Here is a 25,000-nt window from a genome sequence, read left to right on the forward strand (position 1 = left end):
AAGTTGCATTAAAGAAATTAGTGGCATTAAAACAAATTTGCTCTAGCACGTTATTATCGCGTTAACTTTGACAGCCCTTGTTATTTTTCTATCATGAAAATGTCATTAATCGAAGCTGACCACAGCCTCTGTTCTCTGCCAGTGAGGAAACTATGAACTATTTGCAGCCGCCTTTCAATCTGATTGTTAATTGCCCTGTTGTGTTTCTGCTCTCTCTCGTGTGTGTCTTCAGGTGCCGCCCTCCCAGTTGGCAGTGTTTCTAGGGGTGTGTGTGTTGTTTGATGTTGGTGGTTAAAATGTGTGTATTGGGATCGGTAGCTTCATTCTAGAAGGACTTTGTTTATTTGATTATACTGTAGTCTTCTGAGTCAAGACTTTATCTGCCTGAGTTAATTACCTAGTGCCGCTTTCCTTTGGGGAGTAGTTTTCTGTTGAGGCAGTTGGTTTAGTTGTGACTATTTTAAACCATCATTAATAAATTGTTATCTTTGTTTGACTCCTGTTGTCCTTGACACTCTTTCAACACGTTTATTTATTGTTACTCCCCCAACCCATCCCCTAGATCCTAAACGTGGGAACGAATCACTTTGCTAAACTTAAACACGGTCTGCTCTGCTCACCATTCTGTGACACCAGAAATCAGGTCAACCTGGGCCAAGTCGATCTGCACCTAAAGAACAGGAATGACATGTTAACATCTGTACATACATCTCATGTATGTGCAGTATTTCTGCGTGTATTCAGTGCACTTCAGAGTGAAAGAATTCAAAAGCTAGGAACACACTTCAAAAACAGTTCAAAGTTACGAGGCAGGTTAGTATTACATCTGTACAAGTGTGGATTTAATGAAATGATCTTAATGTGTGTTGTGGAGTATCATCAGTGTCACATGTGACATTCTTTGGATACCCTGATGGTCACTTGTTAGCCTTTGGCTGCTGTATATGTGTGCGATGCAGAACATTTTAAGCAGTATCAGAGTTGCAGGTCTCAGACTGACCTGTCCAACGACGTCGCGGCTCCTGAACGAGGCCGAGTTATTCTTCACGGATAAACTGAGGCGTCTGAATCTCGCGTCGTCCACAGACAGATCATACTCAAACCTTAAAGAAGTCAACAAAGGCAATTAGATGTGAACACTAACAAAGATCTTCAGAGACTAAAAAAACAAACTGCACAGGAATATACAGACAGCACAATGAGCTAATTATTTAATTACCTCTCATTGTATTCTGGGTTGAGGTCTCTTTTCTTCACTGCGGTCTTCCTCTTGGTGGCCTTGCTTTTGTCTGGCAGCAGCATGAGGGAGACGTAGCTGTCTACTCCGTCCTTACTCTGAGACAACAGACCTCTGTACACAGAGAGAGAAAAAACATAAATAACTGTTTTAAATCGTAAGAATATTAAAAAAGTCCCACTATATTAGAGCAGTATAATGCCTCTTTGTAAATTAGAGGTGTCATCTTCACTTTGTTAAATTGGAGGTTTTCCTTAAAGGGTAGGTTCATAGGTTTTCAAACCTGTTTTTTTTTCTATAAACAAACAGTAGTTTTTTAATTAAGAATCAGAAACTGTGGTTTCTATCAGGTTATAATGGCTTTTTTTTCCTTCTTGCTACATCCACATCAGCAGTAGGATGGTGTTTGAAGTAAAGATAATAATCCTGACTTTTCAGTAGAACATATAATCATGTCTAACTATACTGTGAGTATCCAGTTCCTGAAAATGAGACAAACGGTTTTTGAATTTATATAATCCCCCCGACACCATCTGGACTGTGGTCAAGCCAAGTTGGATGCAATCTCAGAACCCATCGGCTATCCGTCTGATGACGGATAAGCCTCTGGGGGCGAGGGGCTGTATTTCTGGGGTGTAGCCAGCGGATATCTGGGCCAAGACTTCCTTTTCCGTGCGCTGCTCATTGTTTACAGTCCGATTAGTGATTTCAGATGCGAGACTGGAGTTGAGAGATGACGTGTACGACCGGATTGTTTCAGAAGTAGCCAGTTTACAAGCTAATTTTAAACCAATAAAAAGCTAAATCATCGTCAGACGATAGCTGGTCAATGAGTTCCGCCTCTTTTGCTCTTTACACGGACTGTTTACCTGCATTCAACCAAAGCCTGCTCGAACGTGATTGGTCAATACTACCCGGACTACCAACGGAAACCAGAACGCTTGCGATGCCAAAATATTGTCCCGTTGCCTACAGATTCTGCATATGAATGCAGAAACTGTTTATAGAGATTAAGTTGGATGCTGCATGGTAATCTTCTCAAAACTAAAGATGATGTTGAAGTTGTGCCATGATAATATCTGAGAAACAAACTAAAAATAAAGTCTACAGTCTCAACAGTATATTAAAGGTAAAAACACAATCTGACTGAAACACACCATTTGAGGAAGCTCACCTGCAGGCATGGACGATGATGATGAGCTGTTTCTCCTGCGAGGCGTATGCAAGAGACAGCTTCACCTGCCCAGAGCCAGTGTCAGCACAGGGCAGAGACCCTGAACTGATCATATCCACCATTTTGGAATCTAAAATCTATCGAATACAAATTCAGAAAAGGAAGTTTCATTAGTGTCTGTTAGTTGTCATGTAATACTATAAGATATGTGTGTGTGCATGTGGGCGGATGTGTTCGTCACCTTGAGCTCAGCCCTCAGCAGGATCTGACTCTCAGGTGCGGCTCCATCCAGAGGGAACCACTGGTCCAGGACCAGCTGTGGCTCTGCTAGCAGCTCATTCATAGTCACCACCAGAGATCCCATTGGCTGGTCCCAACCGCTGGACAACTGCAATGCAAAGAGAGAGAAATGAAAAATTCACTCCAACATCACTGCTGTTAAACATCAGCTGCAGAATAAATGTAAATAAATGTCTCACCTTTACTACGAGCATCTGATGTTTAGGGTCATGGACAAGGAAGTAGTGAGACTCATTCCACTGAGGACTGGTGCTGCGCTCACACAGCTGAAGAGACGATGAAAATAGAGTTATTGCAATAATAATGTATCTATCAAGACTGACAATAGAGCACCATGCATCACGAGTCTCACTAGGGTTTTGTAGCTTGTTTCACCCAGAACCAGCTCAGCTCCTGCTTTGGGCTCCTTTCCGCTCTTCTTCAACTATCAAGGAAGAGAGACATTTTATTATATGACAAATCATTTTTTTTTATCTGTACAGTATGTAAACAAACTGCAGGTGACTTACAGGTAATGAATGTGCTCTCTCTATGTAGACAAAGAGCAGAGCAGCGGCGGGGACAGCTTTGTTCTGATAAGACTGGAGAGTTTGAAGCTGCAGCACCTGAGACACACATGAATCACAGCCAGTTAGTCCTGATGATTATTTTGCAATGTGAATAATGTGCCCTGCATGTTGGAATGTCACTACACAGCATTATGTGGGAGGCTGCTTTGTTATGGACACGTCAATAGTGCATGTTTAAATAATGTTTGAATAAACTGTGGGTGATAGAGCTGTAAGTAAGGACCGACCTGGTCAAGTGTGACTGAATGTGACACTGTAGGAACCCATTCCAGTATCAGGTGGATCCGCCCAGACTTCACATCATTCAGAGTGTACCACTGCAACGGAGACAAAGAAGCAGGGCAACACCCTTTGTATGAGGACACGACACAGAACAGAGTTCAGAAATCACGTGGCACGACTTCAGATGATGAATTATTGACTAACCTGATCTGTGTACTGGGATATGATGACCTCATTTAGCTTAATGCTGAATCTGTGAACATGAAAACATCAACAAGATGTCTTACTTCCAGAAACAAAGATTTCCAATGTTGACATTATGGTGTATATTAAAGAGATAGTTCAGGTGTTTTGAAGTTGGGGTTGTATGAGGTACTTATCCATAGTAGGTGTATTACCTACAGTAATCAGTTCACCATTGGACAGGAGAAGGAAAGAGCTGTCTGACAGCAAGATAAAGCGGTGACATTATTTCAAATATAGCGTACACTTAAATGGATATTGATTTTTTTAGAAAAATATTTTTTTTCTGTCGGCCCTGTCCACAGCAGTACATTACTTTGCTTCCTTGTTGGTACTCCTGTCTGTTTCTCCAAACTGGGGGCGTGGCGACCGTCATCTTCTGTAGGTAATACACTGACTCTGGATAAGTACCTCATACAACCCCACTTCAAAACACCCAAATTATCCCTTTAATGGTATTTAATGAAAACTGTAGAAAAGCAATCAACCCCCTATATTAATACAGATAATTTCCAGGTGTTTGTAAATACACTTTGAGTAGATATTTCATAAATCCACCCACATCAAATATTCAGTTTATGTTTGGCAGCAGCTGCGAATGGCGATGCATTTCAGTGCAAATACATTTGTAAAGTCACAGGTGTATCTCTGTAAAAATCCTTACCATGCAGATCAGTGTATTCAGTATGCTACGCTTTTTATCTTGAGTACTAATATAAGCGCCTGATACACACCTGCCAAGGAAGTCATCAGAGTCTAAATCCTTATCATAGGCTTCAAACTTGATCTCCTGGACGCTGTACCCTTTCAAAACCAGCTGTTAAAAGCAAACAAAAAACACATATTTGTACAAAATACTGTACATGCAGTGAAATCCAGACAACATGCAATGCTTAAACCGAACGAGAATACTTCCTACCTCATACATTTCCTTCCATGTTGGGTTCAGATTCTCCTTGATAACGTGACTCTTGAATGTGACTCCCCCGATGTTGATCTTGACATAGGGGTCGCTCTTGCCCTTCACCATGCCCCCCATCAGGTTGTCCTTGGCAATTAGATTCTGGGCCTCCAGCAGGTGAATCCTCAGCAGCCCCTGCAGAACGAAGACCGCAAATGTTACCAAACACACAGGGAGTCACTGAGCAAACAACATATATGTAGCTTGATAATGTGAAGCTACTATACTATGTATATTTCAGAGCAACCCAGGTGATCAGGCTGCTGTTCCCTCTACACAAAAACTAGAAGTACGACTGGAAAACGGGCTTTTTTTCCCTTGTGGAATAATTTCTCTAAATATAAAATTAAACCTTTGTTTCTTTGAACAGACCCATCTGAGTACTACTAAAATCTGACATTTTACTGCCTTTAGAAGCACATCGTGCCACTTTAGGAGGTCAATGTGAACTTTTACAAGATAAAGGATACCTTTCCTTAGTTGTCTAATCTAAATTTGGTTCATGAGAACTTGTTTTTTTATTATTAAATGTCCCTCCCTCACACCAGACTTCTGCACATGTATAAATGATACAATGGTTGGCACGTTTCATTTTGCCCCTCCTGTCTGGAAATTCCTCTTTCTTTGATTGTAGCTGGCACGAAACAGGTACCTATGCAGAAGTTCAGCAGAACACGCACCAGACCCACCAAATCAGCAGAGGAAGCTGAAATCTCCCCGACAGAACATAACATGATATTTAAAGACAAGAGGAAGTCGCACATTCACAGTGTTTGGAAAAAGGCTGGGATTATTCAGAGAACCCACATGACGAGGCTGAGACCCAGCAGCATCAGTTCACCAAACGATTCACTATCTGATGACTGGGGACACAATGAATAACTAGCAAGATATTACTGTCAGTGTGATCATTTATTAGACGCATAGTTTTGATGGAACCCTGGCCGAGACATTTTTAGATAATATGGGTTATTCTTGATTGACGAAAAGCATGACATCGTGATGACAAGTGTTCACTTTGGCAGAGAGGTACACTGCTAAAAGAAATGTTTTCTTATTGTTTAAAATAACAAGCAAATATACAAAAAATTATTCAAAAGTGGCAGTGATGAAGGACAGATACCACTGTACAGTTGGTGGAAGCTAATTCTTCCACTCTGCTAATCAAGGCATAAACTAAACCCACCTCTTCACCAAAGTCCTGGCTGGGGCAGGTGTGTGATGGAAGAACCTCCCGAGCTTTGGGGATTTCTGTGACCTCTGCTGGCCCCAGGGTGTCAGCGGGAAGACCAGTCACTGTGGCGTGAACAAGGTTGCCTAAACCAGTACTACATTCATACACAGAGCACAGAAATTTAAACATGTTTCTTTTTCTATTCTTCCAATTTATGGATCTTTAAAGGGAATGAAGGGAAAAAGGAAATATGGTCTTATTAGCTGTGATGTGGAGCTCACCCTGCTGTGTGTGACTGTGGGGGATGCTCTTCTGGATCTGTTTGCTCCTCCACCAGCTGAGCAAAATGACATGGAAGGTTATGAAGGTGTAAATAGACAGGTTAAACATAATAACCACTGACTATAATGTGCTATGACTCACTGCAGCAGCAGGGAATGTATCAGATGCAGTGTGAATGGCAGCCGGCTCAGCGGGAGCAGCTTCTTCTGCTGAGGCCGCCGCAGCATCTCCTGCTTCAGAGTGTTTAAACTGGCTGGATACGGCAACCGATCTGAAAATACACACTGCTGTTACAAAACAGCACAGCCAGACCTAACAATGGGAGAAAATTACCTTTTTGTAGCTTCACTTGGCTACAAATATACTTTCAAAACACGCTTTATAGGAGCATATCTGCTTGTAAATCCCACCGACAGGCAATCATTTGTTCTAATGTTTATTAGTGCTTGTTTACGTTTCAAATGTGTATTCATTGCTTACTTTTCTTTATATTTAAATGACACTAAGTGGTATGGTTTGGGTGTTTTTGTATTAAGACCAAGGTGTATGTGTGTATTATCAGGTGCACAACACTCACTCATCCTTTGTCAGCTCTGAACTTTTTTCATCCTCACTAACTGTGGAAGGGACCTCTTTCTCTTCTTTCTTTGAACCAGTCCCAGAAAGCTGTGGAGCTTCAGTCATCCTGGAGCTCAGGATCTATCAACAATACATTTCCAGTTGTTTATTCTGTGTATAAGTGACATCGGTAATAATCCCCTGTGTGTGTCCTCTCTTACCTTGAGTTCAGCCCTCAGTAGGATCTCACTCTCAGGTAAGGCTCCATCCAGAGGCATCCACTGATCCAGGACCAGCTGTGGTTCAGAGAACAGCTCCCTCACAGGGACTACAAGAGATCCCATTGGCTGATCCCATGCGCTGGACAACTACAGAGATAAGGACACATTTATAATGCCAGCCAGAGGAGGAGATGTGATGAGAGGATGCTGGCAGCAGTCTTCAGATACACTCACCTTCATGATGAGCATCTCCTCTGTGGGGTCGCGAACCAAGAAGTGGAACGCCTCGTCCCACTGAGGTGATCTGGAGCGATCGCATACCTTCAGATAGAAAAAGAGGAACGGGAAGTTGGGAGAGGGGTGGTTCCTTAAACTGGGAATGGAATTACAAGGTCTGTATAGTCATTATACTTTGATTAAGTTGTTTCTTCTCTTCTTCTTTTCTTTCCACTGGTATATTCAACAGTCTAATAAAGGTATTAGCATGTGTTACTGTCAAGCCTTGTGTCTTTTTCAATACCACCAGTGGGGGGCGCCGAAGTTTAAATTCTAAACAGCTTTTAGTCATTTATCCCATCAAATTTTGAACCATTTACCAACACACTAGTTTGTTTGTTTGGAAATTGCAATGGGGACTTCATCATGATATTTTAATGACTAAATGATTAACGGAAGTATTCATTAGTGGCAGTCCAGGCTAGTATATCCAAAGTGTGTGTGTTTGTTATATGTCTTTATCATCAGTCTCATACCTTGGTCTTGTAGGTTGTTTTACCAAAAACGAGCTCGGCCCCAGCCTTGGGCTCCTTTCCACTTTTCTTAAACTGCACACAGAAATACACACAACATTATGTGAGCGGTTTGTATTCACTCTGTAATTAAAGCAACAACGGCTCGAGATCCAACTTCCCTTTCTTTTAAAAAAAACCAAACATTCCTGAATCATTGCATCATAAAACGCAACAACAGTGATTGTGTTGCTTAGCAAGCAGCAACTATTTCTGAAAGTCTTCATTTATTTTAATCCAGTGATTACTAGAAGGAATTTTCCACTTTATGCCAATCTGTTTATCAACATGACTTTCCAAACTGTTGTCTATATATAACTCAGAGACAGCACACTCATGATAGTGTTTTTCAGTACCAAATTACAAGAGACTCACAGGCAGAGAGTGTGCTCTGTCCACATAAACAAAGAGCAGGGCTGCAGAGGGAACGGCCTTGTTCTTGTAAGACTGGAGAGACTGCAGCTCCATCACCTGCAGCAGAGTATCAAATGAAAAATACATTACGGTGACTCAGCACTGATGTGCAGGGTGAACTGGGCAGGGTATCATATCTGGAATAGCACAGATGTGGGACGAATAGGCAATACAAATGATGAAGATTATAAACATTTGCATGAATAAAAGAAAAAACATAAACAAATGAAAAGAATTGCACTAACTTGGTCCAGGGTGTCATTATGGGACACTGCTGGTACCCACTCCAGAATCAGGCGGACACGTCCAGACTTCACGTCATCCAGGGTGTACCACTGAAACAGAGATGTAGAATTAAAGCCTATGACAACACCGCAGCAATAACTGAGATACAGTGAGGCATGCAATACTGACCTGGTCTGTGTACTGGGAACGGATGATGTCTGCCACACTGATTTTGTATCTGTATTAACACAGAATAGCACAAGTTAAACGCATGATCCGGGAAAATGAAGCCAGACCCTTAAAATGCCCTAAAATATTAAATTATCAATATGTTCTAATGCTGCGAAAAGTTTGCTTCCATAGGTAATGTTAGTAAACACGGAAAAATAAAACTAGGATGAAGTGAAAAACACCAAATGCTGACTTTTCCATAAATCAAACCATACGGCAATATACCTGTAATTTATTTTTATGGTGAAATAACTACAGTTTGGGTCTGTACACATGTTGACCTGCTGAATATAGTCCAACAACTAGAAAACCTCCACATTACCTGCCCAGGAAGTCATCTGAGTCCATGTCTTTGTCATACAGCTCTAGTTGCACCTCCTGTCCTGACTGAGGCCTGAGCACCACCTGAAACAACACACAAACAGTTAAATGAATATAAATGAGGTGGTTAACGTGAAGTATTATCATCTTTATTAGTAAATCAGACTGCCCAGTTATTTCATACACACCTCATACATCTCATTCCAGACCGGGTTGAGATTCTCCTTGATCACATTACTCTTAAACGCCACATCTCCGACACTGATCTTGGCATAGGGGTCACTCTTGCCCTTCACCATACCGCCCATCTTGTTATCTTTGGCAACCAGACTCTGAGCCTCCAGCAGGATGATTCTCAGCAGCCCCTACAGGATTTCATTTTCATATATATATATTAAATTTGATTGTGTCACACCTTGTTGCATGTATCTGCTCCTGTAGATCACTATTTTGTGACGTTACCTCACTGGCAAAGCTGAGGTCTGGGGACGTGTGAGGAGGCTGTGCTACTGCGGGGCTCGGTGATTCTTCCACCTTCTCTTCAGTCACATCAGCTTCCGCCGTTTCTTCTACGACAACATCCTCATGTGAGGTCACTGAAGAGGCTATAGTCTCCACAGGAGGAGCGTCCACTGAACTTGACCTAAATACACAAAGAGTAGCGATAAAAAAAATGTAAGTGACCAAAGGACACACAGAAAGTAAAGACAGACTTTTTGAATTAACTACCTCACCTCAACACGGTGTCTATCTCTTGTTTTCGCGGAGCGGGGGAAGGGTCTGACACTGAAGTGACCTTAGCCTTATCAGTGGCAGCCGGACATTTGCTGGGAATCAGCATCTGCAGTTGAGTCCATATTATTATTATCAGCTTTGTACCAGTCCCGATTGTAAATACTAATATCAGTAGAAGTACAAAATAACTGTCTCAAAAGCCTCATGACAAAGAAACAAATGATACAGAGACTGAGACATACAGATAAGAAAGAAACAGAAAGAGATATTATACAAAGTTATACCGAGTGAAAGAAATATAGATACAGACAAAGATATTATTAAAGAGATATTACAGTTACACACAGAGAGTAAGATATATAGGCAGAGAAGAAGCAGATCAAATGACAAAGAGATTAGAGACAGAGAAAGGGCCATATAGTGAAAGTGATAAAGAGATAGAGAAAAATAAACTTAAAGGACATATACTAAATATTTAGAATAAGACAAATAGAGAAAATGAAAAGGCAACCACCTTGAGTTCAGCCCTCAGAAGAACCTGACTCTCAGGTGAGGCTCCGTCCAAATTGAACCACTGGTCCAGCACCAGCTCTGGTTCAGAGAGCAGCTCTCTGATGGGAACCACCAGGGAACCAATGGGCAATGTCCAGCTGTGGGAGAGCTGGAGTGACACAATACAGGGTGTTAAGCATAGGTAGTATTTACAGTACACTGTATATCAGAGATCACACTGTTAGCATCTGCGTTCACACTCTTTCTGTTCCACGTTGATTATGCACTGCGTACCTTAGCAACAAGAAACTCTTTTCTGGGGTCTCGAACCAGGAAGCAGAATGCCTCGTTCCACTGAGGTGATGTGGTACGATCACACACCTTCAGAGATGAAAGAGTCAGTCAATATTTCTGACAGATATCAGGTCACTCTTACAATATTACAATCAGAGCTATGGAAAATACATTAAAACATTAATTTTCCATCAATTCCTCTCTTATTGGTAGAAAGGTCAGAGTGTTTGTCAGAGTGTCCCTCTGTTGACATTCTTGGGTTGGAGTCCTGTCTAGAGGAGCCACCGTTATCTGTACAGCTGTGCCTGTAGTGGAGACCGTAGAGCCAGTCGCTAGGGCAACCAGGGTCAGAGATGCCAGAGGAACGGAGTAAGTCAAAACATGATAAGGGGTAAGACACTGAGCACCGGGGAGGAACGACAGAGTTGTGAGGCCTTCACGCAGAGAGCATCTATTGTGGAGACCTGACAATTCTCCTTGATCAAGCTTCAATAAACCTTCTTTTGTAAGACATCATCAGCTCCGGACCTCTTCCTTCCAAAGTTAACATGTGTATCAATTATTCCATCACACATAGTACTACCAATTCTAAACTGAATGAGGTCTTACCGTAGTTTTGCGGGACATTTCTCCAAGGGTAACCTCTGCTCCCACTTTTGGATCTTTGCCACTCTTCTTAACCTGTAGAGAGATAAACAGGAAATAACAATAGAAGCATATGTATTCTAAACCATAACTGCACATCCTGACATCATCAGTAGAAAAGGACTCACTGGTAAGCCATCTGCTTGCTCCATAAAGACAAACAGTAGGGCTGCTGAGGGGACCGCCTTGTTCTGGTAGCTCTGCCTGGAATAGAACTGAAGGACCTGAAGATGCAGGAAAGAACCAGTGAGTATGGATCAATCTTACCAGCAACGCTCCATTAACCCATGACTTTTTTGGGAATACAAACCTGGTCCACTCTGTCTGACTCGGAGGCCGTCGGAACCCATTCCAGTATCAGGTGAACTCGACCAGACTTCACATCACTGAGAGTGTACCACTGAGAGAAGAATTGGAATCATTTAAACACAGGATCTGTGCTATATGTTACGGATATATTTGGAGAGGGTTAAGGGTCTAATCAAAGTGAGTTGGAGCTCTGTGCACCCACATGAGTTAGACCTAATCTATGGCGAGCTTTTACTGCATTCACATGAAATCAGGCAGAGAGTAGACGGACAACACCTTCTGGACGGCACGGGAAAAATAAACATACAGTACATACAGACAAAACATGCATGACGATATGTTGCTATGGCGATGTCGTATTGTTTACAAAGAATGGAATAAAGTATATTATACAATTATTTTGTGTTTATTATTATATGTAATTATTCTAGTAAAGCATGTAGCTATAAAATGCAACTTTCTCTTAATATTAAAAAATGTTCTCCTTGTGTGAGGGAGCTAGGTAACATCCGGTTGTATATTCAGGAGGACGGAATTTTGTTTTTATATTTTAACTTTGGACAGCAATGCCGTCTACCGTTACCGTTGCCAGTATTCTCTGCCAGCCTCACTTAAGTTTAACGTCTTGTTCTAGTCCACTAAAATGATATCTGGTTTTCCGTCTGCCTGATTCCATGTGAATGCAGCATTATTCTGACCACACTCTTTGTGTTTGTCGAGGAACATCCCACCTGATCAGTGTACTGGGAATCGATGATGTCCTTCAGACTGATCTTCAGCCTGTACGTTGGGATATGTGAGATTAGAATGTAGCTTTAAATCCATTCATTTTATTTCATAATTGAATTATCTGTAGCTACTTTACCTGCCCATGAAATCATCCTTCATGTCCATGTCTTTATCAAACACCTCCACATGCAGGTCCTGGCCAGGCAGATTGGTGAGAATCACCTGAGGGGTGAAAAAACAATTATACAGCAGACATTTATAATTACATGCAAACTTCAGCCACTTCTATTAATTTCACAACAAAATTGTGTTCTTTCATTGAATAACCTTGTGTTATTTACCTCGTACATCTCATTCCAGGTGGGGTTAAGATTAGTCTTGATAACCTGACTTGTGAATGTTTCGCCCCCGATGTTAATCTTGACGTAGGGGTCACTCTTGCCTTTTACCATGCCCCCCATCATGTTATCTTTGGGAACAAGGTTCTGCCCCGCCAACAAGTGAATTCTGAGCAGTCCCTAAAAAAGATTACAAACATATTAGAGAACGAAAACACAACCCTAAATCAAAATCATGACTGCATTGTCCATTACCTCTGTGGCAAAGCTAGAATGAGCGGAGGTCTGCTGGGGCAGCTGTTTGGACATCCCAGCCTCCAAATTAGATGACACATCAGATTGAATACGGTCCTCATCTAACCACAGGACCTATGTTACAATAGAGAAGAGAAGAGACAGAAAGAATCTGAATAAATGTGACTAAAAACCCAGAATCTGGTCTCATTTAATCTCAGTTGAGACGCCGTTATACATATGAAAAATGTTTGGTCAAAATCCAATTTTTGATTGTATTTATTAAGAATAACCTCCCACATTGTGCTTGTTTTATTTTCAGCGTATTTTTTGGTGCAGGACTAGTGAGTGGGTCTTGTTGCCATTTACCCTGAGGACTGTGTTGATATAGATGCGACTGGCAGATCCAGAGTTGTCCAACTGGAACCACTGGTCCAGGGAAAGGTTAGAATTGGACAGCAGGCGGGACAACGGGATGGTCAGACTGCCCAACGTCTGCACACGGTCAGCGTCCTTCACCTGGTTCATTTAACATGAAGGAAAGCAAAAATAAGAACATAGGAAGTTTGGCTTTCAAACACAAAGTTCAGTGCAGAGAAGCTAATCTCATGAGCCGTCACCTGAATGTCTATGTCCTGCTTGCGAGGATCCTGGATGAAGAAGGTAAAAGCTTCCTCCCACTCTGGATTAATGGTTGTGTAACAAGTCTAAAGGCAAGAATAAAAATAAGTATGTATATAAATGAAACACAATCTACAGAATTTATAATGGGCTTTCCCAGTAGATATACCTTGCTCTCTCTAGTGATGTCCTGCACAGACAACTGCACCATGGGGTTGGGCTCTTTATTCCCCTTCTTCATCTAAAAGACACACAGTTACAGACAAAGTAAGGCATGTGAACAATGGCATTCTGTAACCAAGAGAGCAGGAGCAATAAATAGACTTTATCTACCACCCTGACAACACGAGGCTGATGTGAATAATAGGGTTAACATAGCAACGGCACGAATAACCACATGGCATGTCACAATCAGGAAGTATGAATCTGCATCGAAAGAAACCACAAAGACTGAATTTCATTCCAAAGATTCAGTTACTGCTGTTCCCTTTTGTGTGTGATATGACACAGCAGGAAATGTGTGTTTAACAGCCGTGGATAAAGTTAGCCTCACTGGTCCGCGCTGTAACGGAGGACACAGGGTTAAAGGCCGAGGTAAAAACTCTGTGGAATGTCAAGACAGGTGGCAGACGCAGCTTTGCCCCAGTTTAACCACACAGGAAGCAGCTCTGAGCTGAGCACGAGCATGAGCAGAGAGGGTGGAGAGATTTGACTCACAGGAAGCGCCTCAGCCTTGTCCAGATAAACAACCAAGATGGCTGAAGAAGGTGGATCAGCAGTCTTGCTGGTGATACTTTCGTTCCTCTTTAGGACCTGGGGGGAAAATTGCAAACATGTGATTCTATCTAGAGTGTATAGGGCAGATTTTTGTAATGCATCAGTGGAAATGAGTGACTCAAACCTGCTCTAGGCGATCAGTGCTAGGCAGCAAGGCCAACCACTCCAGTCTGAAATGAACCCGTCCTGATGTAGTTTCTTTCAACGTGAGCCACTGGGAAGACAGACACAGGCATGCACTCACAATCAAAAGATTAAAAAAAATACTTATTCAAACTGTGACTGAGATGATAACAGCTTTTTATACTTACATTATCCACAACTATGGATTTCTTCACGATGCCCAAATCCAATTTGGCCCTAAACAGAGGAGGAGTGTAAGACAGAATTCAATTAAAGAAGAAAATGTATTTCTGAAAATAAAAGGATCATAGCATAGAAAGTAGTTGCTGTAACTTTCCAAATGCTTCAAAAAAAAAAAAAAAAAAGGTAGTATACTTTTTCCCCAACTGGTTAGGAAAGGTGACAGATGAAAGGTGACAATGCGAGATTCAATGTAGGCACACAAGAGACATGAATATGCATATGTACCTGCCCAGGAAATCATCCTGGTCTGTGTCTTTGTCATATACCTCCACCTCCAACTCTTGACCTGGCACTTCATGGACTATAACCTGATGTACCAGACACACACAAGGATATGAAGACTGACAGAGGGATTTGTATGGAAGCTGGCTTCATGCCACCATGAATGAAAATGAACATTCCCAGCGCTGAAACAGTCTAATCCCTCAGATACAGAACACAATGAAATGACATATGATTGAGTCTCTGGACACCTGTGCAATGACGACACACATCTCAAGCTTGCCGTAAAAAACTCTCCATTCTTCTTCTTACCTCGTAAATCTCTTCCCACTTGGGAGAGTGTGTGTTGTCAACGTGTTTGGAGGTGAAGGTCTGAGGGCCGACCCTCAGTATGGCGTAGGGGTCAGACAAGCCAGCCATGACCCCTTTCACGTAGTGGTCCTTGGCAGCTAGGTTCTGTGCCTCCAATAGGTGGATGCGTACCACACCCTAAGAAACAAAAAGAGGGGCCAAGATGTAATATACTGTTGTTGACTATAATAGTATCCCTTTATGTGTAGGTGCATATTGAGGCTTTACCCTGGGCAGAGGAGAGCGTAGTTGGGCCACGTGCAGGCCTGGAACCAGGGGGACAACCAGGCGGTTGGGCAGCACCAAGAAGGAGGCAATGGCATCCATGATCATGCTGTCAGACATGACACTGAGACAAAGAAACAGCATTTTAATGGAAATGTACTGCTGTATTGCCTATATCATATATTTATTTATTCTATGTACTGTATAATAAAACCCACACATTAAAGGTACAGTGTGTAGGATTTTGCAGCATTTCGTGGTGTGGTTGCAGATTGCAACCAACTGAGTACCCCGCCGCTCACTCCTCCCTTTCAAAGACTGTGGTAACATGAGCCGCCGAGTGCAAAATCGTGGTAACGGCGTTCACCTCGCTCAGAGGCCACCCGTACCAAAATAATAACACTACTTTATGAGCAACAGGAAGTCAGACGGCGGCTGGCGGTACCACAGTTTTGCACTCTGCAGCTCACATTACCACAGTTTCATAAGCGTGTCGGAGAACTACAGTGGCCTTCAGGTAAGCTAAAAAAAAGGCTCTGAAACTCGGAAACGTGGCAGACTCTGTGAAGAGGATCTGCTCTCTATGTAGATATGAAGGGCTCATTCTAAGCTCGAAGCATTCAATTCTTATTTTCAGGTGATTTTACACTAATGTAACATAGTTATGAATATTATATTCCATTTCTGCTAATAGATCCCTGATATGTTCCACACTGTTCCTTTAATGAAATATTATAAGGTCGTGGCTATTACTAACGTGTAACCCAAAGAAAGGCTATTTCAGCATGACTCACTTCAGTCCAGGGATGTCGAACAAATTAGTCAGTCCAGTCCAATTGATGTCTAGTTTCTGGGAAGAGATAAGAGAGAGGAATTTGCTGTATTCAGCAAATCAATCAGGATTGATGTGAAATCAATAGCACGAAAAGCATACAAGGCTCTACTGAGATACATGATGGTAACAGGAGGAATGGGGGTTGAGAGGCTACGAGAAAAGGGCAAATAGAGGTGAATGCAGAAGGACGTACAGGCCGCTGGATGAAAAACATGGTGACTGCACCCACTATGGGCACGTCTCCAATCAGAGGCTCCAGAATCACCCGCATCATCCCGTGTAGCTGAGGACAGAGAAGCAGAACTTGTGAAAACCATGGCTTACAGAATGGCACATTGTTTATTTCAGCTATCCCTTAAGACAGGCAACATCTTTGTATTAATACTACTCTGTAATTCAGTGAAACGACAACAAACCTGTATTCCTTTGACTCCAGCTTTGCAGAAGTATCTCTTCACCTCGACGTCGATCTCTACGTTGCCAACATAGCTGAGGATACGAGAACAAAAATGTCATCTACGATAATGCCTTCTCAAAGCTGTAATACAGAGGTGCCTCGCAAATTCAAAGAGCAATAGATAAACGTTCACCTGATATACAGATCTAACAGGACTTGTCCTTTGTCATTCTCAGTGTGTGCCTTGATCCCTACAACCTTCATGGCCTGTAGCAAACAGAAAGCATATTTTCAGCACAATAAAAACATTTGTGTGAATCTTTACAGCGGTGTCGTATTAAAGTTAAGCTATCAATAGCGTCACCTTGTCTCCAAAATCCACTTTGGTGAAGTTGAGGGTTTGGAGGTGGTTGCTCGAGCCTCGGATAGACGGAGCGATGGTTTCCACCAGCAGCTTCTCGAGGTACTGGCCGACAAAGGGCCAAACCTGCTGCAGCACCTGGGCAGACCAACAACGGCATGGTTACAAACTGCTTTTATTAGTAAGACATGTAAGTTATGCACATATTTATATTTGGTAAAATTGTTCATGTTTGTATGATATATTGCATGAGTTCTGATATTATTTAAGTTTGTACCATAGTTTTCATATAGTTAGAATAGTGACCATAGGATTATGTTGTTTACCATTTTCTTGTTATAAAGTGTCGTAACGTAGTTTTTCAGTGTGCATAACCAAAAAAAATAAAGTTTTTAGAAGATGCTGTGAAGTCTGCGTAGGTGTGGATTGTAACAAGTTTTTGCCCGTGTTAAATATAGCGATAATGTGATAACATTTATTAACGTATATTGTTGAACATCCAGTCGGTAGTGTAATGGGTGTGACGCCCCTCCCCCTGTCTTGGAGGTTGCTTGGCCAACCTCAGCAGGCAGTTGGGTGACAAGGGAGGGTCGACAGCCTGATTGGGATCACCTGGACCTTCCACACTATAAAAGCTGCTCCCTGTGCTCACTGTCTCTCTCTCTTCCTACAGCCACATCCACCTGGCAGCACCTTCAACTCCCTTTTTGTCACATTCCCTGAGCCAGTTTGTGACAAGGGGCGAGATGCAACTTGGATGGAAATCACCTGCTGTGAGGTTATTGATTCTAACAAAAACTCTCATTAAAGTTTTCCCTTCATCCTGTGAGTACATTGGGTCTTCACAAAAAGGACTGAAATGAATTGCAACACGAGTCAGAACAGAGATACCTTGCAGACTAAGTGGCCTAGGAACTTGGAGCATGGTAAAATGGCCACTACAAGACACAAAACAAAATAAACAACGTCCATCCCTGCAACCAGAGACTACTTCTTTAAGAAAATGTTGTCATTTTAGCCACATAGTCACAAAACGATCCATCAAATGCCTTGGCTTCCATGTGCAACATCTGAGGAATGACAGACACAGCTGTTGCGCAGTTGAGTCTCCTCAGCTGTTAGTCGTCTACTTTGAGTCCTTGCATTTATCACAGTGAACCCTGTGCTGTACAAAATGTTAATGTTGCTACATGAACTCTTAATTCCTTCAGGGAAAGAACAAAAAGCAGAGGCCGTGCTTGTTTGTGTGCTTGTGTGACTGTAAAAAAACCCACTGCTGGTTTCAGTCTGGCATTAGTGGAGAGTGAGTCATCAGCTGCCTGCTCCTGGGAGGGATGCAGCGAGGGAATCTGCTGACCTCCCCCTCCAGTAACCAGTCTCAAATCTCTGCTTTGTCTGGCTCTCTGACGCTTGCATCTCGTGGTTTATATTACTGTATGTCTATGTTAGAGGCTCTAGTTTCTCTGGGCTACAGAAGCCAAGGGGGTGGGTGAGGGACAATGGCTGCAGTTTTATATAGTTTGGGGGGACTGGGCAGCGCCTCCTCCTTCCTGTGAGCTCTAGCCTGTAATGAAATGGAAATGTTGAGAGGGTTGCCTGGCGCTGGGCCTGCTCTCTGCAGTACAGACACAGTGGCTACACTAATGGGGGGAGTGGCCTTTTCTGCAAACAGCAGCAGTGCTACCATCTATCAGCTAGCACCAGCTAGCATACTCTACAAAGTGTCAATCAGCACAACAGCTGAACAGACAGGCGTGTGTTTGCTGTGGGCTTATTAAAACGGGAAACACTAGCGTCTCTGTGTTACGTAAACAGTGAAAAGACTAAGCGAAAAAAGGAAAGCACTGATGTTTTACCTTGTTCAGCCATTCAACCTTCTCAACATCTGGAAAGCTGACCTGAAGGAAAGAAAGACAATGAGGGTAAACACTTAAATTATGCATAGGACCTGATAAACACACAACAGGATCATTAGCACTGTCGATATTCCTAGTTCTTTTTGCACCAGGTTTTAGACTGCCAAAGTATTTCCACAAGAAAAAAGGGAAAGCAGATAAGTGCAGCAACTGTCAAGATCCCTTTGAATGATACAGCAGGCTACTGCGTGGCTTATCTTTCACACGTGACAATAATTTAACAATGTAAGTGCGTGGCATGTCTTCTCCATTTATTGATTTATCTTAAAGAAAATCCATGCCATTTGTTATGCACACTGGAGAGCAATATGGAGATGCCCTTTTTGGAATAATTCAATGGAGGAATATAATGCATGCTGCCACTCAATGAAACAAGTATCCACAGGAACCTCATCTGGGTGTGGCCAGATGTTCTGAGTCAAAATATGAACACGTGGGTTTCAGCATTTCCATTTTGTGAAAACATGCTCTCAAGACGTATAATATGCAAATCAAGACTAATATCCTGCATGCACATTTGCCACAACACAATTGCACCAAGGATTGGTGTTGTTGCAATGCACTCAGAATAATGCTTTCAAACAAGTTTAGTCTAGAAATAAAAACACAGACAATTTGGCAACTGTATGCACTGCATATAGCTGAAAGGGGACTTCTGCACATCTGGCTGCATGCATGTTTCATTTAGGATCTATACTTCATCTGCAACATTAGGAAAAGCCGTGCTTGTTTGTTTGCCTACCAGTAGTTTAAAACATTACATCTCCCCTACAAATTAAAAAAAAAATACCACTCATTTGTGAGAGAAATGTTTTCATAAATACAATGACTGCTATATTTGACTTCAGGACATCTCTGACGACATACATGCTACAAACATTTTTACTATATCAAGTCCCTAGGAGTGTATGATTCAACTTTTTCCCATGGTCTAGTGTTAAAAAGGTTAACCCCAAAACGCCCTTCTTTTGTTTAATTTTTCTTTTTTTCTAAATGTAATGTTTTTTATTATTATGATTTATTTTATCTTATTTCACATGAAAAGCACTATTTGTGTGTTCTATAATTTCATTGTAAAAAGTGGAAAAGTTGGTTCACTTCATATTTGTATATAATTAAGTATGTTTATGTAAATGTCTAAGTAAAACCAAATAAACGAAAAATAAAATGAAGAAAAAGAAAAAAAGAAAAAGGTTAACAAAAATCGCAATAAATCGTAATATCGAATCGCAATACTTAAAAAAACGCAATACATATCGAATCCACACCCAAGTATCGTGATAGTATGGAATGAGGAGATAGGTGTATATCATCCCAGCCCTCATGAGGAAATGATTTATGGGAAATAAACCCAATTAGATCAAATTATAAGTGCTACCAGTCATGACAGCTAAAAATAGAGTAAAGGCTGTGATTATAGGGTGGTTTACTGGGAACAGCCTGTACATCCCTGTAGTGATGTTATGATTTGTTTCCTTGTTTTTATTTTCTAATCTTTAGTTTTTATGTTTTTATAACCGTTTTAATTATGTCTTAATGTTCTTGAATGTTTATATAAAGCACTTTGAATTGTCCTGTTGCTGAAATGTGCTATACAAATAAAGCTGCCTTGCCTTGCCTATGATTTTAGGGTCCACTGCAGCTACGTTTTGTCTTATTTACATAACGTGGGGTTACTTTAGGTCAACTTTGGGTCCATTAAGGACAGTGAAGAAGCTGGTGTATGAGGACAGTTTTCTTACCCACGCAGGGAGATCTCTCTTGCTTTTGGACACCTTCATGGAAGTGTACTCCTCCTCGTTGTTGAGCAGCTGCATGGCTGACCTCAGTCTGGTCTCCTTGGCTTCTCGGGCGTGTTTCCATCCCGTGTAGACCATCATCCCGAACACCAGCAGGCTGGTGCTGACCCGGTAGTAGCCGGCCAGGTAGACGGGCAGCAAGGCGCCCAGACATTTCCCAAACGTCCAGAGAACCGCGACCGCGCTGATCCCTTGTTTGGGTTTGGGACCCTCCGTCTCCGCCAAAGTCTCCGCCGCACTCAGCGCCTTCTTCTCGGCGTCCTTGGCTTCACTCGGCTCCGACTTGTCGCTTTGCATACTGTTATATCCTCTAGAAACTAATACTACTAATAATAATAAGCTACCGTTGGATACAATGTATTCAGTTGAAGCGTTCTGAAGGACTTAAGTTAAGTTACTCTAACGTTCCATTTCTAACGTTCCATTGCGAACTTCTTCTTCTCGAACTAACCGCTGCCTTAACCGTTACATTAGCTAATTGACCGTTCGTCCGTCTTTTGCAGTTTTACCGACTAAACACTGGTCCAGAAGAAGTGGCAGACCAGTTCTGCCCCTCACCCAGTCCCGTTAGTAGGATGAAAACACGCCCCCACTGTGGTCTGAAACAAAAAAAAAACGCATCTTTGACTCTTTCGCTGCTGCGGCAAAACTCAGTCATCAAATAAGCTTGTAATTAGCGTTATTACTGCGGCATTACAGCGTCAAAAAGCGAGATTTTACACGGAATTATTCATACGTACTGCTACCTGTCAGAGGAAGCAGAATATATACAATACTGCTTCCTGTCACATCTTTAACCAAGCCGCACCCCTTTTCATCTCTTTCTGCTGCTCCAGGTTATTTTAAAGGTCCCATATTATGCTCATTTTCATTCAAGTCATTAATAGCTTTTTTCCTTGGAGTACTGCAATTTCCTATTCAAATGTCTGCAAAACAAAAAAAATAAACCCAAGTTAAAGGTCCCGTATCATGCTCATTTTCAGGTTCATACTTGTATTTTGTTTCTGCTAGAACATGTTTACATACTTTAATGTTCAAAAAACACATATTTCCTCATCCTGTCTGTCTGAATATACCTGTATTCACGCTCTGTCTGAAACGCTCCGTTTTAGCGCATTTCAACAGAATTGCGTTGCTGGGCAACAGCTTGGGTCCATGTTTACCTTTGTTCAATTCCTTCTGCTGCTCCAGTTTATTTTAAAAACAGCAGACTGGACATTCTCCTCAATCCCCTACATCCTGTGTGACCGCACCAACCCGGGCCATAATTCCTATGGTGCACCACCACCACCACCACCACCACCACCACCACCACATACTCCACTTGTTTGAAGAGCCACACGGATATGAGGCTACTGAAGAAGCAGATGGTATTATATTCAAGTTTACACAATGCGACTCCACCCAAACAACTCAAGCAATGGGATGTAAACATGAGCATGACTTGTTCCTGTGTGACCTGAGCTGATAAAAGTGTGAACTGAAGCTGTAAACAAAGTGACAGATAATACAAGATTGATTGTTGAGCGCCTGTTATTCTTTTTTTTTTTTTTTTATGTGCAAAGTACCAAAGTTAATTTACACCAGAGCAATCCACAAAAGTAGAAACACAAACTGCTTCCAAAGTCTTCATGTCCACACAAGGACGACACAGCAGTGTTCAAACAATATGGATGACCTCACATATTTTCAGTTTGTTGCCATTTTTGGTGCCTGTGAAAAGATTCCTTTGGTGCACAAACTGTTCACAGGTCAGTCAGTCAGTCTGTAAAAATGTCTTTGTAATGTTGCCACAGAACAGTGAGGAAGTCTTTATCCTGCCCTCTGGTGGAGGAATACAAGCATCTTTATACTTTAGTGTTCTGTCATCAGTTGATCAGCTATGTTAAAAATCACAGTTACGGATGCTACATTCTGACGTGTGGGTACAACAGTCCAACATTTAGCCAGTTAGTGAGGCAGAGTGGTGATCCTCATGCTTTGACTCACAATGGGGTACGCGACCATCGTGCTGGTGGCGTGACTCATGGTGATGCCCGGCATCGGCTGCGTAATGGACACTGCCACCGGTGCCACAGATACAGACACCGGTGCCATAGAAACAGGTGGCGCCATCCCTTGGGCAATGGTCTGTACGAGGGCAGCTGAGAGGGGGGTGATCTCGGGGTTGAGGTGAGGCAGAGGGGCTGTAGGCGGGGCAGCGTTAGTCGGGGGCGCTGAAGGGGCGCCGGTAGACGCTACCAGGTCTTGCTGGATGACGGGCCGAGGCTGCAGTCCGGCGCTGCTCAGGGTGGTGTGAGTCTGAGCGATGCTGTGATTGTAGGAACTTATTGCACCCACGGGGGGCACGAGAATCTGCTCGATGGGTGCAGGAGTGGAAGACAGCGTCATCACCTTGGCCTGAGTTCGGAACTGGGCGTTCTGATCCAGAAGAACCTCATTTGTAGCGATGAGGTTTGAAACCTGAGAAACACAAGAGACATGGATTAGAAAATGACTGGCTCCATTAAAGTCCACCGCCAGAAACTCTGGTTTTGTGTTTGGCAGAAACAAAGTTCTTATAAAATTTGACTTTTTATACTTATAAACATTATAGTTAAGACAAAAAGAAAATTGTTTTTAGGAAGCCGTCATTTCTTAGTATGTCAACCAGCTACTGTAATTACAGCTTTTGCAGTGTGTCTTACGATGATACAGAATGTCTTTTCCTTTTTTAATGTTGTTTGAATATATTCATTGTTGTTTTAGTCAGGCTGCTGTTGAGGAAAAATCCTTCAAAGTCAGCCGCTCTTTGAATTTAAAGCAGGTATGACATATCTCTGCTTCTTAAGGGTCATTAGTTCATTCATTACAGCGTTGATCTCATGCTGCCATCTTTTATCATAAACTCTCAAACTACTACTTTAAACTTTGTTTTATCTGTAATAACCTTAACTTTCCTACAGTCCTCAAAACCACTGATTGGTCCATATTAAACTTTTACATCTTGTTATTGAAGAATGATGATAATCTCCCATTAGTACAGTCTAGCTATCATTCTGAAATTGATAGACAGGTTAGGACCCAACACCAGGCAACAACTAAATCAACATTCCTAAGTTGTCTAATGCTGTTAAAGATTGGTTTACATTTGTAATGTTTTGAACACAGTAGCAAAGAAACATATTCATGATCAGGTGACAAACTCATTTTTAACTCTTCCACTATGTGAATTCACCTAAATACCTCGGGTTGCCAACACTTTTAACTGTACTTTTAACTAGGGTTGCAACTAAAGATTAGTTTCATTATTGATTATAGATATGTGTATGCATAGTTTTTTCTCAATTAATTATTGTCTATAAAATGTCCAAAAGCCAACAATATTTAGTTTACTATCATACAAGCCAAAGAAAAGCAGCAAAACCTCACATTTGAGAGACTGGAACCATCATTTTTACTTGGAAAAATGACTCAAAGGATTACCAAAATAGTTTCGATTGACTAATTGTTTCAGCTGTACTTCAAACTTCCAGCCCTAATAGCAAGTTGTTTGTTCAGTTGGTCTTTCCATTTCATCCATCCAAGATATTTGCATGATACGCTGGTCTTCAGATGCTGTGGTAACTTTAGATGAGCAGTCTTGTGTTGGACGACAATGATTTGCTTTGTTAAAATCTCCACTTGCAGCCATCAAAGGAACTTTACTTTGCCTGTGATCTGGCAGTGAGATATAATGAAACTGTGAGTCCTTGTGACTAAAATTTAATTTGACACCATAATATAATATGATCCTTTCACATGACACTATCACGTGAAAGGATCATATCAATTCATTCAGCACAGGAAGCGTACGAAGTAAACAAGTAAACATTCGACAATATAATGCAATCCGATACAATTCTACCTTTGTTGGGCTTATAAAATTAAATTTTGTTAAGACTTTGACATTATACTTACAAAGGTGGCTGTTATTTTGCACACCATTTTATCTGGTATTAGTTGTAAAAACAAAAACAAATCATATAGCATAACAAATATGTTTAGATTTGACTGAAATATAAGTGAGGCCTACCAGCCGTGTATAATTTCATACAATCATTTGTCAGAGGTCCAAAATAGTTTGATTTAAGTTCCAAATAATGCTTGTTTGTAACCATTTCTCATTCTAACCTGCTTCTTCAACTCTTCAACTCTCTTCCTCAGCAGCGAGTTCTCCTCCTCCAGGAACCTGTACTCCAGAGGACGAGGCGGCAAGGTGGCTTGAACTCCCAGCTCGTAGTGAGCACCTCCTCCACTCACGTCGAAGCGCAGCCCCTCCAGCCGCCGCCTCTTCAACTGTAGAGCATTGTGGTCCATAGAGGCCTCCAGGGAGCTGGGATCAAACAGCCCACTTTCAAGCACAGGGTCATACACTGAGCATGGGACCCTGTCGTAACGCCGTGGCCCTGCAGA

The 25,000-nt window shown here is 41.9% G+C and overlaps 2 protein-coding genes and 1 long non-coding RNA gene across 3 annotated transcripts in view; 1 reads left to right on the forward strand and 2 right to left on the reverse strand.

Moving 5' to 3' along the window:
* Window positions 1-21,102, reverse strand: part of LOC141766258 (uncharacterized) — a 22,641-nt gene extending 1,539 nt beyond the window's left edge. Inside the window, exons 1-51 of the mRNA XM_074632944.1 lie at window positions 20,510-21,102; window positions 18,708-18,749; window positions 16,855-16,989; window positions 16,684-16,757; window positions 16,510-16,582; window positions 16,287-16,376; window positions 16,053-16,108; window positions 15,262-15,382; window positions 14,995-15,171; window positions 14,686-14,768; window positions 14,406-14,454; window positions 14,219-14,308; window positions 14,035-14,130; window positions 13,487-13,558; window positions 13,317-13,403; window positions 13,066-13,215; window positions 12,718-12,831; window positions 12,466-12,642; window positions 12,261-12,346; window positions 12,127-12,175; window positions 11,397-11,486; window positions 11,215-11,310; window positions 11,051-11,122; window positions 10,442-10,528; window positions 10,170-10,316; window positions 9,655-9,761; window positions 9,383-9,563; window positions 9,109-9,285; window positions 8,922-9,004; window positions 8,558-8,606; window positions 8,389-8,478; window positions 8,105-8,200; window positions 7,694-7,765; window positions 7,176-7,262; window positions 6,942-7,088; window positions 6,740-6,861; window positions 6,304-6,433; window positions 6,162-6,217; window positions 5,893-6,034; window positions 4,665-4,841; window positions 4,480-4,562; window positions 3,707-3,755; window positions 3,508-3,597; window positions 3,221-3,316; window positions 3,064-3,135; window positions 2,891-2,977; window positions 2,653-2,799; window positions 2,412-2,548; window positions 1,220-1,351; window positions 1,001-1,103; window positions 621-670 (exon numbers count right to left, since the gene is read on the reverse strand). Of these exons, the coding sequence (XP_074489045.1) occupies window positions 621-670; window positions 1,001-1,103; window positions 1,220-1,351; window positions 2,412-2,548; window positions 2,653-2,799; window positions 2,891-2,977; window positions 3,064-3,135; window positions 3,221-3,316; window positions 3,508-3,597; window positions 3,707-3,755; window positions 4,480-4,562; window positions 4,665-4,841; window positions 5,893-6,034; window positions 6,162-6,217; window positions 6,304-6,433; window positions 6,740-6,861; window positions 6,942-7,088; window positions 7,176-7,262; window positions 7,694-7,765; window positions 8,105-8,200; window positions 8,389-8,478; window positions 8,558-8,606; window positions 8,922-9,004; window positions 9,109-9,285; window positions 9,383-9,563; window positions 9,655-9,761; window positions 10,170-10,316; window positions 10,442-10,528; window positions 11,051-11,122; window positions 11,215-11,310; window positions 11,397-11,486; window positions 12,127-12,175; window positions 12,261-12,346; window positions 12,466-12,642; window positions 12,718-12,831; window positions 13,066-13,215; window positions 13,317-13,403; window positions 13,487-13,558; window positions 14,035-14,130; window positions 14,219-14,308; window positions 14,406-14,454; window positions 14,686-14,768; window positions 14,995-15,171; window positions 15,262-15,382; window positions 16,053-16,108; window positions 16,287-16,376; window positions 16,510-16,582; window positions 16,684-16,757; window positions 16,855-16,989; window positions 18,708-18,749; window positions 20,510-20,863 (5,429 nt within the window). The 5' untranslated portion in view covers window positions 20,864-21,102. The remainder of the gene's footprint in view (window positions 1-620; window positions 671-1,000; window positions 1,104-1,219; window positions 1,352-2,411; window positions 2,549-2,652; window positions 2,800-2,890; window positions 2,978-3,063; window positions 3,136-3,220; window positions 3,317-3,507; window positions 3,598-3,706; window positions 3,756-4,479; window positions 4,563-4,664; window positions 4,842-5,892; window positions 6,035-6,161; window positions 6,218-6,303; window positions 6,434-6,739; window positions 6,862-6,941; window positions 7,089-7,175; window positions 7,263-7,693; window positions 7,766-8,104; window positions 8,201-8,388; window positions 8,479-8,557; window positions 8,607-8,921; window positions 9,005-9,108; window positions 9,286-9,382; window positions 9,564-9,654; window positions 9,762-10,169; window positions 10,317-10,441; window positions 10,529-11,050; window positions 11,123-11,214; window positions 11,311-11,396; window positions 11,487-12,126; window positions 12,176-12,260; window positions 12,347-12,465; window positions 12,643-12,717; window positions 12,832-13,065; window positions 13,216-13,316; window positions 13,404-13,486; window positions 13,559-14,034; window positions 14,131-14,218; window positions 14,309-14,405; window positions 14,455-14,685; window positions 14,769-14,994; window positions 15,172-15,261; window positions 15,383-16,052; window positions 16,109-16,286; window positions 16,377-16,509; window positions 16,583-16,683; window positions 16,758-16,854; window positions 16,990-18,707; window positions 18,750-20,509) is intronic.
* LOC141766272 (uncharacterized) lies at window positions 17,508-24,872 on the forward strand. The gene is made up of 3 exons (XR_012593606.1): window positions 17,508-17,629; window positions 23,315-23,372; window positions 24,752-24,872. It is a non-coding gene; the product is annotated as an uncharacterized LOC141766272 (long non-coding RNA).
* Window positions 22,372-25,000, reverse strand: part of LOC141766263 (zinc finger CCCH domain-containing protein 10-like) — a 4,905-nt gene continuing 2,276 nt past the window's right edge. Inside the window, exons 2-3 of the mRNA XM_074632957.1 lie at window positions 24,719-25,000; window positions 22,372-23,029 (exon numbers count right to left, since the gene is read on the reverse strand). The exon at window positions 24,719-25,000 is cut by the window's right edge and continues 958 nt beyond it. Coding sequence (XP_074489058.1) covers window positions 22,517-23,029; window positions 24,719-25,000 — 795 coding nt within the window. The 3' untranslated portion in view covers window positions 22,372-22,516. The remainder of the gene's footprint in view (window positions 23,030-24,718) is intronic.

The sequence above is a fragment of the Sebastes fasciatus genome, chromosome 1 (assembly GCF_043250625.1).
Source record: "Sebastes fasciatus isolate fSebFas1 chromosome 1, fSebFas1.pri, whole genome shotgun sequence".
Taxonomy (NCBI): Eukaryota; Metazoa; Chordata; class Actinopteri; order Perciformes; family Sebastidae; genus Sebastes; species Sebastes fasciatus.